This window comes from Gossypium arboreum, chromosome 1, assembly GCF_025698485.1.
Source record: "Gossypium arboreum isolate Shixiya-1 chromosome 1, ASM2569848v2, whole genome shotgun sequence".
Classification (NCBI taxonomy): domain Eukaryota; kingdom Viridiplantae; phylum Streptophyta; class Magnoliopsida; order Malvales; family Malvaceae; genus Gossypium; species Gossypium arboreum.
This window is the reverse complement of record NC_069070.1, coordinates 28,841,430-28,858,704: the sequence shown is the minus strand read 5'-3', so window position 1 is coordinate 28,858,704 and position 17,275 is coordinate 28,841,430. Positions and strand designations below refer to the sequence as shown.

The following is a 17,275-nucleotide window of genomic DNA, read 5'->3' as shown; positions in this document are numbered from 1 at the left end:
CTATAATGAAAAATGTTAATGGGTGACTAATTTGTCACTTTTCGATAACGTTAGTGACTGATTTGTTATTTTTTTTAAAGTAGAGTGACTGAACTGAAAGTTGAGTGACTATTGGTGTAATTTACCCATATTTATATATTTTTGTCAATTTAAAATTTTTTAGCTCAATTTGTTTTTAACATTTAGAAAAAAATCAAATTTGACTATCAAATTTTTGAAAAAAAGTCGAAGTGATGTTTTATTAACGAGAATACTAATTAAAATATTTAATTTTTAAACACAACAGCCTGCATGACAATCCAAGTCTATTCCACATTTTTTTTTTTGAATTTTTATGAACTTTTTATATTTTAATTTTTGGTGTATTTTTATATTTTTTGAATTATTTATTGACTTGACATATAAAACAAATGATGTTATATTAGCATAATGTGCACATGGACTACCATGCGAGTTGTCACGCCAATAAAGGTAAAAATTAATATTTTAGTCAGTATTGTCATTAAAAAATGATTTAACTTTTATCTTTAATGTTAAGGGTCAAATTTAGCTAAAAAGAATAAGAATCAAATTGACAAAAAATATAAACATTGGGCTAAATTTATCATTATTCCTTTAATCATAGTTAATGAAAGTATTATAGCAATCCCTATATTATATTTTGGATTGCATTTTGATATTTTTATTAGAAATATAAACAAATTGATCCCTATATATTAGATGGATTAGTAAAATTATCCCTTCACTAAAAGCAAGATGTTAAATGCTTATATTGACCTTTTATATATAAGGCACAATAAAAATAACCCTTAGCCTTTACTAATTTATTCAATTTGACATTTACTCTTTTATTTGGTCCCCAACTTTTTATTGTTGACATGACATTATTTATCTTATATGTTATCTCAACAATAACTTGAAAATTAGTTAAAATAAAAAAAAAAACAGTAAATCATAAATAAAACTTATAATTCCAAAAAATGGAAAAATATTAATAAATATTAAATTTTACATAAAATTTAAGAATTTTTAAAATTTAATAATCACTCGATGTTCCTTGTTCATTTAAATATTTAAAATTAATATATTTCCCAATGATAAAAAATTAATTAATAAAACAAAATTTTATCTCTTATTAACTAAACTAATTATTGTAAGTTTTTTTTCAATAATATCATTATAGGTTCTGATCATATCTTTTCTTTTTTTACACAATACTTATAATTACTAATAGCCCCTCCTTAACCCATAAATAGAAGGACAATGCGCTTCAATGCACTTAAACCCACGTATTTCTATATTGACAATAATACTCATATTAATTAAGTTAAGACTCAATCGATAATCACTATAAATAATTAACTTGAAAGATTAACGAAGTTTCGAATTACTGGTTAAATAACTATCATGTGAGATATTAAGTTGTATTATATTATTTTCATACAATCGCTTTTAATATTGTGATGAAGGAAGATCAAGAGATAGCTACACCATTGTCAATGGAAAGTGCTAGGTGGCTTTGATTGCTCCCGTTGCGGTTGCCACTATAGCTTAAACTCTTGCATCATCTTTTTGAGACTTTAATTATTATTATTTTTTATTTATGTTTTCAAGTTTTGTTTTGTTTTGTTGGTAGATTGCTTGAGACTTGTTTTTGAATGAAAATTGAGGAATTTGTTGTTCTTTTCTAGCGATTAATTATTATTATTATTTCCTGTATTTTACGAAAATTATAAATTTAGTTTATGTATTTTAATTTGGTCACTTTTAGTAATTGTATTTTTAAAATTTCTTACCAAACAATAAATATTAAATTCATTTGATTAAGTTTGTCATTTCTAAAATCGACATGATAAATATATTATCATATGTGTAATACCATATCAACTTGTTATTTTTTTATATTACTCACTAAAATCCCTATAATGGATTAACAACTATTATTTTTGTCAAAACTCAAAATTTCAAATTTGAAATTTATAAGGATTTAGAATGATCCAATTGGAGAATATGAACTAAATCTACAACTGCATGCATGGTACATTACTAATAATTGAATTTAACCAAACTGATTTAACTGCTATTATTTGAGTGAGGGCTAAAATTTTAAAATTAGAAAATTAAAGAATTAAAAATGACCATTTCGAAAAGTATGTGGATTAAAATTGGTCAAACCAAATTATAAATAACTAAATATTTTATTTGAACATAAAAGTTGATCAAGCCATTATGAGTGTGTTTGTTTATCACATAGGAATATCACATAGGAATTGGAGGAAAGTTTATACTAATTACACGTAATTATAAATAATTCTAATTCTCCAGATTTGTTTGATTAATAAAGGGTGTTTATATTGTAATTCTCAAATTCATATTTCACAGTATAAATTGTATTTACGTAATTAAATAATTTTAAATTTTAAAAGATATTAATTATTATAAAATTATTAATAATATTTGAGAAAAAAATTCTAAAGAAGTAACAAAACTTAAAATCAAACAATCGTATATAATACATTAGTCCAAAAAGTGTTCGCAATACAATTTCGATAAAATTAACAATAAATAAATATCCTAAGAAATTTTATCTAATTACTCTAGCATTCCATATTTGTTGAATTATTCTATTTTTAAAAGTAAACATCTATTTATTGTTATTATCGATTATGTAGCCTCCCTGACTCAGCCTGATCATTAGGCCCAAATTAGGGAGATTTTATCGACAACCGAAATGACCTAGTAGCGATCGAGGTTTATAAAATAGTCATTTTAAAATATTTGCTTGTTTTGTTGGAAAACTTTAGTCTATTTCGAGAATAAGTTTACAAGTTTAACAAAATCCAATTTGGCTTAACTTTCCTACATAATGGTGACTACTTTTGAAAACTTAATTAATTTTCAATTTATTTAATACTTAAAATTTATGATCTAGCAAAGGATAAATTGATTCCTAATCTTAGTTTTAATAGAAGTTGTATTTTATACATAAATAATTAAATTCCTAATTTTAATAACCTAATCAAAATTAAAGGTAATGCATGCTGAATAATCCTTAAAAACTTAAATCTCATGCCATAGTTCAATAAAACATTATAGTTTCTAAATAATGAAAATTTTCAAATAATAGATCTAAAATACTAGAAAAGACAAAACTGAGCCAAGTCCCTCCAAATGTCATGTCCGCATCCTAACCTGGTGGGTTATATGTAAAGATGAAGAATAAAATGGAGTGAGATATGAAGCTCAGTGTGAATTCAATCACAAGAAAATCAGTTCAAACAAATGATAAGTCATATTAAATAATAATGCATAGTATAATTACAATCAAATAGCAAATTAGAGAATCAATTTTTCAGATTAACCATCAATAGTATCACAAAATTCACAATAGTAATTTCAGAATATCGATTTTTCAGTTCATCTGATCGCTACAACATCTCAATGTTCACCACAATGCTTATGATCATGCATACAATGCAATTTTAATTATCAGAAAAAAGGGTCCTACCCTTCCACTACACACCACAGTAGGAGTTCCCCAGAACTCCTCTACCTTTACACCACGTTGTGAATGAACCACTCGTTGTGGATAAACCACTAGTAATAAAAATGGTGGATGAACTATCGGGGTTTTTGATAAAAACTTATTGCAGACTAAAGCTGCTAGTTCGGTGTAACATAAGGTAAACTGTACATACCATCACAAATACAAATACAATAGACATATATATTATTCACAATTCATGCAATTATATATAACATGAATTAAGCCAATTAGGTCATGGATTCTAGCATTACTCATATTATCAGAAACTTAATTGAAAAAGAATAAAACACTAAAAATAGTTTAGAAACCATTCAAGGACTAAACTGAACAAATCATAGAATTTTGGGCAAAACTATAAAATAGAGGCACATGTCGCGTGAAGGGGTTACACAGTCGTGTTGCCAGGCTGTGTAATAGACTTAGACAGTGTGGTAATTGCAAAATCAAGGTACACGGAAGACACAACCATGTGGAAGGCTTTGGGCCGTTGAGATTCAAAATTCCTAAGGTTTTAGGGGGACATGGCTGTGTGAGGAGGTTGTGTGGTCCACACGCTTATGTGGCCTTATTTTAAGGCACAGTTTGCCTCAATTCGCTTGTAAAAGAATACACACCTGTCACTAGGATCTTGAAAGATGTTTCTTATGCTTAAATTTGGTCTGACGCATTTAAAACGGATCCTTCAAATGATAATTTCATGGGTTAACATTTGTTTTCTAAGATTTATCAAGATTCAAGATATTAATGGAATATTTGTCAAGAACCATGAAAGATTGACTAGTTGATTTGAAAGATCAAATATCATATAAAAATTCTATAAAATTTGGGGTATAAACTTTAGATCAAGATGCACTTACGGAACTTGATAGAATTACAAAGGTTATTAATGATGATTTCAACAATCAGTACAGAATCTATTTATCAGGGATTGATTTGATATTGAGAGCAAAGATAATTTCAGCAATGGAGCAAAAATTTAATGCAAAGAAGATGATGAAAAATAAATAGGAAGAGAAAAGAGAAATTCTAATTGGGATAGGAAAGAAACATAATCCTAGTGTAATCAGTAGAGAATCTATTTATCAGGGATTGATTTGATATTGAGAGCAAAGATAATTTCAGCAATGGAGCGAAAATTTGATGCAAAGAAGATGATGAAAAATAAATAGGAAGAGAGAAGAGAAATTCTAATTGGGATGGGAAAGAAACATAATCCTAGTGTAATTAGGGGAAAATGGACTAAATAGCTAAGGTTTTCAAATCCGAAAGGGCTGTATAGAAATTTCCCCTATTCTATCAAAATAAAATGAAAGGGACTTGGCAATGGGGTGGTTTGAACTTAGTTGTGCTAAGAGAAGGAGTTAGTGCTTAACCATTAGGTTGTTGCCCATTTCTTAATAGGTTTCTACTCCAAATAATTTTTATTATGATATGGCTTCTATCCTAGGTTGCTGGAAATTTAAAAAGGAAAAATATTACAGGTGTGGTTTGAACCTAGGACCTCTAAGGAATGTACAAGCTACTTATCCATCAAGCCTAAGGCTTAATTCTTGCTTATTCATTACAACTAACCCCATATATTTTAGGGATTGACAATTTTCCCTTCCTTAAAAAAATTTCGTCCTTGAAATTTCAATAGCTTAGCCACAAAATCCATTATTCCTCTCTTCAAAACAACCATCACGTTTTTGCTGTACAACTCTGATTTCTATTCAGTTCTATACAATATTAGGTCTTATGTCTAATACAGCAATATACCTATGATAGTATTGGACGTATCTCGTTCCTCATGACCTTTAACAACATAAACAAAGGTAAGTTGTCTAGCCTCGGTTTAGTTTGTATTGGTTGCTACAATATTTGTGGTCCTATTTTGACCTTGGTCCCTTGAAGGTAAATGGCACAATATTTTGTTTTGGGCCTGATTTGTAGCAGGAGGTTGTACTTGCTCGATCTTTCGAAGACAATCCTTATACTTATGCTCCATCGATCTACATTTCAAGCAGGCACCCAATTCCTCTAACACTTGCCCAAATGGTGTTTACTGAAATACATACAATTAGAAGTCTTACCTCTAAGATTAGTTGTAGCAACCCCTTGCTGTGGACTACCCTATTTGACTCGTTTGATGGAATAAGAATTTGAGTCAGTAGAACCAAAATCTATCTTTATCGGGGCCTTATTTTTCTCTCATTTTTCGCGTTCCACTTGTTTGGTCTCTTTCACGATTTTAGCTTATCCCATTAGAGTCTCAAACACCCATTCTTGGAGTGAAGCAACATGTATTTTAAGATCATATTACAAACTATTTTCGAACCTTATACACTTATCCTAATCTGTGGCGACCATTCATTGGGCATAGTGGTTGAACTTTAGAAATTCAGCCTCGTATTCTAACATAGTCTTATCTATTTGTTTTAACTCGATAAATTTGATTTTATGGGGTTTCACATACCTAGTGCACACATATTTCTTTTGGAAAGCCTTTTGGAAATATTCCTAGGTTATACGTTCAACATGCATATCCTTTACAATAGATTGCCACCAATGATAGGCCTCTTCCCTTAACAAGGACACAGATCCTTTTAGTTTTTATTCTAGAATACAATCTAAATCTCCAGAATCATTTTTATCAACTTCATCCAATATTCAGCAACAATAGGAGTCTTCTCAGCAACGCTTTTAAATGCTCCAGCCCTATTCGGTTGGACTCTCTATACAACAAACCCACGACTCCCATTCCAGTTTGGGCTCCAGCAAGCCTTTGCAGCACTCTCAGCACTGCCTATGTCATAGCATCATCATCGTTCTCTTAACCTCTACCACCATTGGCAGTAGAATTTTCAACATACTCCTCCTCAAGAATCGGATTCTCACCCTGAATAATGGACGACTCTACATGTGAACCTTATGCGGCCTACCCTTACCTCATCTACCTTAGGTGTTCATAGTGATCTATCGAAAATCTAGGATTTAAACGGTATCTACATGTTTCAAACAAAGGGGTTCAAACATTAGCTTTTCTTGAGTATTTACACAATCACAACTTATCTACAGTTTCAAAAGTGACAGTGACTAAAGTAGGATCGACGTTAGAGTCTTGGATTTAATTTTCTGCAGAAAAATAAATTTGTAAAACTTGTGGCACGATTTTTCCCAAAATACCCCTTTTTGATGAATGCATGTAGACTTAATTAAATTTTCACAGTCTAAGTTTTGTAAGCATATAGCTCTGATACCACCAAATGTAACCTCTCCATCCCAGCTTGGATGTTAAGCCCGAATCCGAAAAATTACATTGGCCACAAAATGGCCTAGTAACGATTGGGGTTTATAAAATAATCATTTTAAAACATTTATTTGTTTTAGTGGAAAACTTTAGCCTATTTTCAAAAAAAATTTACGAGTTTAGAAAAAACTAATTTGGCTTAACTTTCCTATATAGTGGTGACTACTTTTGAAAACTTAATTAATTTTCGGTCTATTTAATACTTAAAATTTATGATCTAGTAGCGATAAATTAATACCTAATCTTAGTTTTAATTGAAGTTGTATTTTATGCATAAATAATTAGATTTCCTAATTTTAATAACCTAATCAAAATTAAAGATCATGCATGCTGAATAATCCCTAAAAACATAAGTCTCATATTATAGTTTAAATAAAACATTACAGTTTCTAAATAACAGAAAATTTCAAATAATAGATCTAAAATACTATAAAAGACAAAATCGAGCCAAGTTCCTCCAAATGTCGTGTCCACATTCTAACCTGGTGAGTTATATATAAAGATGAATAATAATGGGGAGTGAGCTATGAAGCTCAGTGTAAGTTCAATCACAAGAAGTTCAGTGCAAATAATCGATAAGTCATATTAAATAATAATGCATAATATAATCACAATCAAATAGCAAATTAGAGAATTGGTTTTTTAGATTAACCATCAATAGTATAGAATTCACAATAGTAATTTCAGAATATCAATTTTTCAATTCATCTTATCGCCACAACGTCTCAATGTTCACCATAATGCTTATGCATGCAATGTAATTTCAATTACCAATAAAAAGGTCCTACTCCATCGCTACACATCACAGTAGGAGTTTTCCAGAACTCCTCTACCTTTACACTAAGTTGTGGATAAACAACTAGTAATAAAAAGGGTGGATGAACAATCGGGTTTTTTGATAAAAACTTTTTGCAGACAAGTTGTCAGTAGGTTGCGAATACACATGTTTGTAGAATAAAAGCTGCTAGTACAGTGTGGTTAAACCACTCAAATGATGCAGATAAAAGTTGTTCAAACGATGTGGATAAACCACTCAACTGTGCAAATAAACTACTCAATTTCCTCCGTTCATATCATTCTGCCAATGCAATATGGCATGTTCAAAACAGATCAATACAGTACCATTTAATATGCTTCTAAAAAAATTTATAATAACAATCATTATGGTTATAATAGTTCGATTCAGTGGAAAATATTATGCTTATAATATATTGATTCAGTAGAAAAAAGCATGCTCATCATGTGTTCGGTTTAATAGTAACATAAGGTAGGTTGTACGTACCATCATAAATACAAATACAACAGACATATATATTATTATATAACATTAATTTAGTCAATCAGGTCCTGGATTCCAACATTATTTATATTATTAGGGACTCAATTAAAAAAAACACTAAAATTAGTTCATAAACTATGCAGGGACTAAACTTAACAAATCATAGAATTCTAGGCAAAACTATAAAACAGAGGCACATGGCCATATGGCCAGGCTTTATAACAGACTGAGGCCGTGTGAGAATTGTGAAATCAAGGTAAAAGGAAGACACGACTGTATGGCAAGTCGTGTAGAAGGCTTTAGGTTGTTTGAGATTCAAAATTCCTAAGGTTTCAGGGTGACATAGTTGTGTGAGGGGGCTGTGTGGTCCACACGTGTGGTCCACATGCCCGTGTGACTGGCTATATGACCCTAGTATGAGGCATGATTTACCCCGATTCGCTAGCAAAAGAACACACACATGTAATTGGGATCTTGAATGATTTTCCTTGCACTCAAATCTAGTCTGATGCACCCAAAATGGGTCATTCAAACAATAATTTCACACGGGTTAATGTTTATTTTATAAGATTTATCAAGATTCGACGATATTAACAAAAGATTTGTCAAGAACCATGGAAAATTGAGTAATTGATTTGAAAAATCAATATGAGATAGAAATTTTACGAAACTTGGGGTCTAAACTTTAGATCGAGATGCACTTATGAACTTGATGGAATTACAGAGGCTTTCAATAATGATTTCAATAATCGTTAGAGAATCTATTTATCAGGGTTTGATTTTGTAACACCCCTAACCCAAATCCGTCACAGAAATAGGGTTACGAGGCATTACCTGACTTATACACTAACATTTATACAAAACCAAGTCATAAATTTTCATTCCAAATCAATTCTTTTCAAATTTCACTATAAAGTCCCTAATATGGGCCTACGGAGCCCAATACATGCTTTGGAAAGTGGTTCGGGACTAAACTGGCAACTTTGGAAATTTTTCCTTAAAGATAGGGGTACATGCCCGTGTGGCCTGGGACATGGCCATGTGGCCAGCCCGTGGGTAGATCTGACTTACAAATTCTTAGGCATTAAAGGGGCACACGGCCTGGGCATACGCCCATGTGGCTAGGCTGTGTGGTAATCTGATTTTTCAGCATTTTTAGGCCATTTTCATATAATTTTGACACACGACCATGCTTAAAACTCGTATCCATCACACGGCCAAAACACATGGCCGTGTCTTTTGCCTGTGTACTATCCTAACTTCACATTTAAGGATGCAAGGGACACACGGCCTATCAACTTGCCCGTGTGCAAGCCGTGTGTCTCACACGGTCTAATCACAAGCCTGTATTCCAGGCCGTATGGACTCAAAATGAGCATTTTGTCTCAAGTTTACCAACCCTGCATAACTTAAGATTTAAGCTAATAATTTCCTCAACTTTTAATTCAACCAAAACTCAATTAAACACACTTAATACATGTCCAATTAAACATTAAATCATCTAAGCAATGTACCCTCATGGATACCACAATTCATATTGAAATTATACTACATTATCATACTAAACAAATTCATAAAAATTTAACTTCCAAAATATGCATATTTCATACCATGCTTCAACATCTTTCATGTTCATTCACTATCATGTACAAAATAACACCTTAACAACCTACGTACATGCCATTTTACCAAAAGAAAAGTATTCACCACTTTGAGTCCGGGATTGGCTTAGAATCGAAACCAGTAAGATATACAATTCACTCAGTATCATTCACTCTTCAGTGCAGTAATTTATCCCTATTAACATAACTCGACACTGGACGGATCATAGGATCCAACCCAAGCACCGATAATATATGATGTTTCATCTACCAAGTCGAATACACCGTAATAGTAACAATAATGAAGAATGATGGCGGTACACAGAGTACCTCATCGAACGAATCCGAAATAGTAATAAGATACTTGATAAAGATAAGAAGCAACACTTATAATGTCTCATCGACACAAAATCGGAATATCCTTGAACACTTCTAATCCTATGGCATGCCAGCTATATCCGACTAGCTCGACACTATTAATAGGGTTTTCATTTCGCTTTCAATTCATCATAAAAAATCAATATCCATTTCAATTCAAATATACGTAAATCAACACAATACCACAATATCAATACTTACATTAATTTCAATAGCCATACATAATATCAATAATATGTATCAAAATAACTATTAAGTTTGGTTATAGAAATACAAACCGTAATTCTCGAGTTTATTCGTTATCTTCGCTCACTTTCTCTTTTCCCTTCTTTGATGACGTTTTCGGTGCTACGTTAGCTACGGAAAAATTAACATTTAAAATCATCAATACATATCATTTAATAACACACTCTTCTATTTTCCATATAACTTTTACAAAAATTCCAATTTAGTCCTTCCACCATAACCATTCTTTTTCCTCAAATAAATCTCATATTTTCATTTAATACCTACTTTAAACAAGTTTCAGCTCTTCATATTCAATATAAAACATCAATTTTATAATTTAGACAATTTAGTCCCTATTATAACAAATCTTATATCTTTTTTTACAATTTAATCTTTCTCCCATTTCTAACTTGAATTTCTATCACTTTATAACATAATTCATCTATTTATTCAACTTATTTAACATCTAAAAATCCACTAACTTTCTAAATTTCAACATAATTCAAGTAGAGCTTTGTTCTAGGATTCCAAAAACATCAAAATTATAAGAAAAGAGATTAAATTGACTTACCAATCAAACTTGAAACTTCAAAGTCCTAATTTTCCCTTTTCTTTTTCTTTTTCGTTTTCCTTCTTTCTTTCCCTCAATTTTCGTTACTTCTCTGTTCTGTTTCTTACTTTTATTTCTTTCTTCTTTTTATTATTTCTTTTATTTGTTTTACTTTATATTATTATATTATATTTTTTTTAAATTATAATTATTATTTCTTAAATAATAAGCAAATACATATATATACATACATTTGTACCAATTAAAATAATACACATGTATTTATACTTACCACACACTTGTCTCATAAGGCTTAGTTGATAATTTAGTCCCTTCAATTTTCTTTAGTCTATAATTAAACTTTTACCCTATATTCAATCTAGTCCTTTCACTAAATTAGCCTTAATTCAAGCTAATTCACTTAATCAAAGTCTAATTAACTACACTACTAGCTTCGTAAATATTTATTAAAAATATTTACGAATTCATTTTGCGAAAATTATGACCCAAAAATTTAAATTTTCAATACCCATAAATTTTGGGTCGTTACATTTCTCCCTATTAATAAATTTCGTCCTCGAAATTTACCTGAAAAGAGATGGGGGTACTGTGATCTCATTGTATCCTCTGATTCCCACGTTGCTTCTTCAATATTATGACTTCTCCATAACACTTTTACTAAGGGAACTCGTTTATTTCATAATTCCTTTACCTCACGTGCCAGTATTTTAACCGGTTTTTCTTCATATGAAAAATCAGGTCGAATCTCTATATCCTCAGTTGAAATCATATGAGAAGGATCAGACTTGTATCTTCTTAACATAGAAACATGGAAAACATCATGAATCTTCTGTAATTCTGGAGGTAAAGCTAAACGATATGCCACCGGTCCAATTCTTTCTATAATCTCATACGGTCTAATGTATCGTGGATTCAATTTACCCTTTCAACCAAATCTCAATATTTTCTTCCAAGGAGAGACTTTAAGAAATACTTTGTCTCCAACTAAGTATTCAATGTCCCGACGTTTCAGATCTACATACAATTTCTGCATGTCAAAAGCTGCTTTCAATCTTTCTCGAATCTTTTCAACAGTACTTTTTGTTTTTTGAATCAACTCTGGACCAACCACTTTTCTTTCATGTAATTCAGTCCAACACACCGGTGATCGACATCTCCGACCATATAGAGCTTCATACGGCGCCATTTGAATACTTGATTGGTAACTATTATTATATACAAACTCAGCTAACGATAAATAACGTTCCCAACCTGATTCAAAATCAATAATACAAGCTCGAAGCATGTCTTCTAAAATCTGAATGAATCATTCTGATTATCCATTAGTCTGTGGATGAAAAGCTGTACTAAAATGAAGTCGAGTACCAAGAGATTCATGCAACTTTTTCCAAAATCTTGATGTAAACTGTGGATCCCAGTCAGAAATTATCGATACAGGAAAACCATGTAATCTCACAATTTTTCGGACATAAGTTTCTGCCAAATTTTGTAGTAACCAATCCGTTTTGACTGCTATAAAATAAACTGATTTTGTAAGTCGATTGACAATCACCCAAATAGCATTTTTCTTACTTGCTAACAATGGTAACCCGATTATAAAGTCCATCGTGATGCAGTCCTATTTCCATTCAGGAATATTAATATGCTAAAGTAAACCAGTTGGAACCTAATGTTCAGCTTTAACTCGCTAACATATTAAACATTTAGCCATATATTCCACTATATCTCTTTTCATACCTGGCCACCAATACAGTTCTCGTAAATCACAGTACATCTTTGTTCCTTCTGGATGTAATGCAAAAGAACTATCATGTGCTTCTTGGAGTATTAACTCTTTCAACTCTGAAGTAGTTGGAATACATAGTAGATTCTGATATCTCAAACAATTATACTCATCAATGCTAAAATTTTCTATCATACCATTCTGTACCTTCTCTCCCTTTTTCATTGACTTTTCATCTTCTAACTGTACCGTTCTGATTTGATCAAACATTACTGGTTTTACTTTCAATTCAGCCAAAAGGCTTCCATCATCAATAATACTGAGCTGTGCAAACATTGCTCTCAATTCAGTTGCAACCTTCCTACTTAATGCGTCAGCTACCATATTAGCTTTACCCGGATGATAGTTAATATCACAATCATAATCTTTTAAAAGTTCTATCCATCGACGTTGTCTCAAATTCAAGTCTTTCTATGTCAGAAGATACTTGAGACTTTTATGATCAGTGTAGATATAGCATTTGTCACCATATAGATAATGTCTCCAAAATCTTTAGAGCAAAAATCACCGCTGCTAATTTCAGATAATGAGTCGGATAGTTACGTTCATGCGGTTTCAATTGTCATGAAGCATAAGCAATTACCTTTCCACTTTGCATCAGTACACACTCGAGACCATTTAAGGAAGCATCACCGTACACAACAAAATCTTTTCCCAACTCCGGTAAAGTCAATACTGGTGCTTCTATTAACACTTGCTTCAACGTTTCAAAACTTTTCTGACACTGCTCACTCCAAACAAATGGAACATTCTTTTGCAGTAATTTTGTCATCAGTAAAACTATCTTTGAAATCCATTTACAAACCTTCAATAATATTCTGCCAAACCAAGGAAACTACGTACCTCTGACACATTTTTAGGAACTTTCCACTGAAGCATGGCTTCAATCTTCTTTGGATCCACTCTAATTCCATCTGTCGATAGCACATGGCCAAGAAACACAACCTCTGATAGCCAAAACTCACATTTACTCAATTTTCCATATAATTGCTTTTCTCGTAGTGTCTGTAAAACAATTCGAAGATGTTGCTCAAGCTCCTCTTCAATCTTGGAGTATACCAAGATATCATCAATGAAAACTACCACAAACTAGTCCAAATACGGTTGAAAAATCAAAACTGATAAGGTCTATAAAAGCAACCGGAGCATTTGTTAACCCAAATGGCATCACCAAAAATTCATAATATCCATACCGTGTACGAAATGCTGTCTTCGGTACATCACTCTCCTTTACCTTCAGTTGATAATATCCTGACTTCAAATCAATTTTTGAAAATACAGAAGATCTTTTTAATTGATCAAATAAATCATCAATGCGAGGTAGCGGGTATTTTTTCTTAATAGTCACCTTATTCAACTGTCGATAATCAATACACAACCGCATCGAACCATCTTTCTTTTTAACGAATAACACTAAAGCTCCCCACGGTGACGTACTAGGTTGTATAAACCCTTGGTCCAATAAGTCTTACAGTTGTACCTTCAGCTCCTTCAACTTAGTAGGTGACATTTGATATGGAGGTATTGACACTGGATCTGTACCTGGGTATACTTCAATCACAAATTCAATTTCCTGATCAGGAGATAATCCAGACAATTCTTCAAGAAACACATCAGGAAATTCACATACAGTTCGAATTTTACTACACTGGCTTTCAGCTGAATTGGAATTAATAACATATGCTAAGAAAGTAGCACATCCTTGATAAAGAAGCTTACTAGCTTTAATTGTTGAAATAACACGAACAGTCCCACTGGTCCGAATACCATTTACTTCAATCTGATCACCATTCTTATTTTAAACAATAAATTTCTTTCTATAACAGTTCATAATTACTCCATGTTCTGGTAGCCAATCTATACCCAATATAATATCAAAGTCGCCAATGACAGGATCAACCGATTAACAGAAAAGATTTTATCCTGAATTATTAATGGACATCTTCGACATATCTGATTCACTAACATAGTTTGCCCCAATGGACTAGACACTTCTATCTTTACTCTAGACAATTCAGGTTTTAAATTTCCCGTCTCAACTAGTTTTGTATTAATATAGGAATGTGATGATCCTGGATCTATTAACATAAACGGGTTCTAAATTTAATAAGAATATCCCTGTCACCACATCATGAGCATCTCCCTCATCTCGAGTTCTTACAACATATGCTCGGGCTAGAGCTCTTACTTCCGATTGCTATGTAGCATTTTCACTAGTTCTTCTAGTACCTCCTCTAGCAACTGAACCACTTCGGCCTGAACCTCGACCTCTAGATGCAGATTCAGATTTCTGAGGAACCATTGGTACTGCTTTATTAATCTTCGGGCAATCTTTTACAAAGTGATCAGTGGATCAACAATGAAAACAGCCCCCAGTTAACTTTCTACATTCTTCCCTATGTCTGTTTCCATAATATTCACATTCTGGAATTTTAGTATTCTGAGTTGGGCTTCTGATACTGCCAGTAGATACAGTAGTTTGTCTCTCTCGACTTCTGTCTCCTCTTTCTGATCTTGAACTGAATCTTCCACTACCCCAAGATTCCCTTGATCGTTTGAATTGCGGACTTAAACTAACAGTTCCAGGATGTTTTCCAATTGAACGGGCAGTTTTGTACTTTTTACTCTTTCCTAGCATTTTCTCAATCATTTTAGCTCTTTCTACTAAGTCTACAAACTCTGTAATCCGTAGAGGCATCAATTGCAGTTGAAATTCATCTCGCAGTCCTCTTAGAAATCGCTTGCATCTGTCAACTTCAGTCGGTACAAATTCAGTTGCATATATACTCAATCTCAGGAATTCTCGTTCATAATCCACTATAGGCATGTCCCTCTGTTTCAATATTAAGAACTCCTGTTTCCGGTCTTCTATGTATGTCTCTCCCAAATACTTCTTCTGAAATTCCCGTTGACAGAATTCCTAATTTACCTGTTCTCCCGGTACATTTTGAATCACTGATTCCCACCATATGTAAGCTTTTTCTTGTAACAGAGAAACAACACATACTAAACTTTCCTGTGGTGTGCATTCTAATTGCTTCAAAATTCTCTTGGTAGTCTCTAACCAATTTTTAGCTGTTGTTGAATTAGTTCCTTTTGATCCTAGAAATTCTGTAGCTCCGTATTTTCACAGCTCTGTATAGGATCTCGTCGGGTAGCAGGGGTAGAAGTAGTAGTAGGCATACTTCCTACGGCTCTTTTAAGAGCTTCGGCGATCATTCTAAATATTTCTGTATTATCCCTTCCAGTATTCGGTGGTTGGTTACCTACCGGGTTTAAACTTGGGGGTTACAGATTTGGACTCATTTACATCACATGATTCATCCCTACTGTGCATTTCTTGATCGGTACACTCGATACTTTCGTCAAACATCTTTTACACACTATAAAACAGAGTTAATTAATTAATATATATAAATCAGCATCCAATCCCGACTCAAAGTGAACATAAAAATGGCATGTACCTCTAGAATTTTTTTTAATACTCGACTTAATCCTAGAATCGGCTAAACCTGGTTAGCTCTGATACCATAAAATATAATACCCCTAACCCGTATCCATCACCGAAATAGGGTTATGAGGCATTACCTGACTTATACACTAACATTTATACAAAACCGAGTCATAAATTTTCATTCCAAATCAATTCTTTTTAAATTTCATTATAAAATCCCTAATATGGGCCTACGGGCTCAATACATGTTTTGGAAGTGGTTCGGGACTAAACTGACAACTTTGGAAATTTTTCCTTGAAGATAAGGGCATACGCTCGTGTGGCCTGGGACATGGCCGTGTAGCCAGCCCGTGGGGTTCCCATGGTTGTGTGGCCAGCCTGTGGGCAGATTTGACTTACAAATTCTTAGGCATCAGAGGGGCACACGGCATGGGCACACGCCCATGTGGCTAGGCCGCATGGTAATATGATTTTTCACCATTTTTAGGCCATTTTTATATGATTTTGACACACAACCATGCTTAAAACCCGTATCCTTCACACGACCAAGACACACGGTCGTGTCTTTTGCCCGTGTACTATCCTGACTTCACATTTAAGGATGCAAGGGACACACGGCCTATCAACTTGCCCGTGTGCAAGCCGTGTGTCTCACACGGTCTGATCACATGCCCATGTGCCAGGCTGTGTGGACTCAAAATAAGCCTTTTGTCTCATGTTTACCAACCCTGCATAACTTAAGCTTTAAGCTAATAATTTCCTCAACTTTTAATTCAACCAAAACTCAATTAAACATACTTAATACATGTCCAATTAAAGATTAACTCATCTAAGCAATGTACCCTCATGGATACCACAATTCATATTGAAATTATACTATATTATCATACTAAACAAATTCATATAAATTTAACTTCCAAAATATGCATATTTCATACCATGCTTCAACATCTTTCATGTTCATTCACTATCATGTACAAAATAACACCTTAACAACCTACGTACATGCCATTTTACCAAAAGAAAAGTATTCACCACTTTGAGTCCGGGATTGGCTTGGATGCTGAGTCCTTAGCTTTCTTTCGTACCTAGTCCTGCGCATGGAAACAAACCGTACGCTGAGTATATACTCAGTGGTATTTCTA

General features: G+C 32.7%; 2 protein-coding genes across 2 annotated transcripts; both read right to left on the bottom strand.

The window, feature by feature from the left end:
• Nucleotides 1-12,461: 12,461 nt before the first annotated feature.
• Nucleotides 12,462-13,000, bottom strand: LOC108462493 (uncharacterized). Its single transcript, XM_017762434.1, has 2 exons — nt 12,631-13,000; nt 12,462-12,511 (listed from the first exon to the last, which is right to left on the bottom strand). The coding sequence occupies exons 1-2, from the start codon at nt 12,998-13,000 to the stop codon at nt 12,462-12,464; spliced, it is 420 nt and encodes a 139-aa protein (XP_017617923.1).
• Nucleotides 13,001-13,238: 238 nt separating this feature from the next.
• LOC128279459 (uncharacterized) lies at nt 13,239-15,503 on the bottom strand. Its single transcript, XM_053018386.1, has 5 exons — nt 15,098-15,503; nt 14,906-15,007; nt 14,157-14,335; nt 13,520-13,765; nt 13,239-13,400 (listed from the first exon to the last, which is right to left on the bottom strand). Exons 1-5 carry the CDS (start codon nt 15,501-15,503, stop codon nt 13,239-13,241), a joined length of 1,095 nt encoding a protein of 364 aa, XP_052874346.1.
• Nucleotides 15,504-17,275: the final 1,772 nt, after the last annotated feature.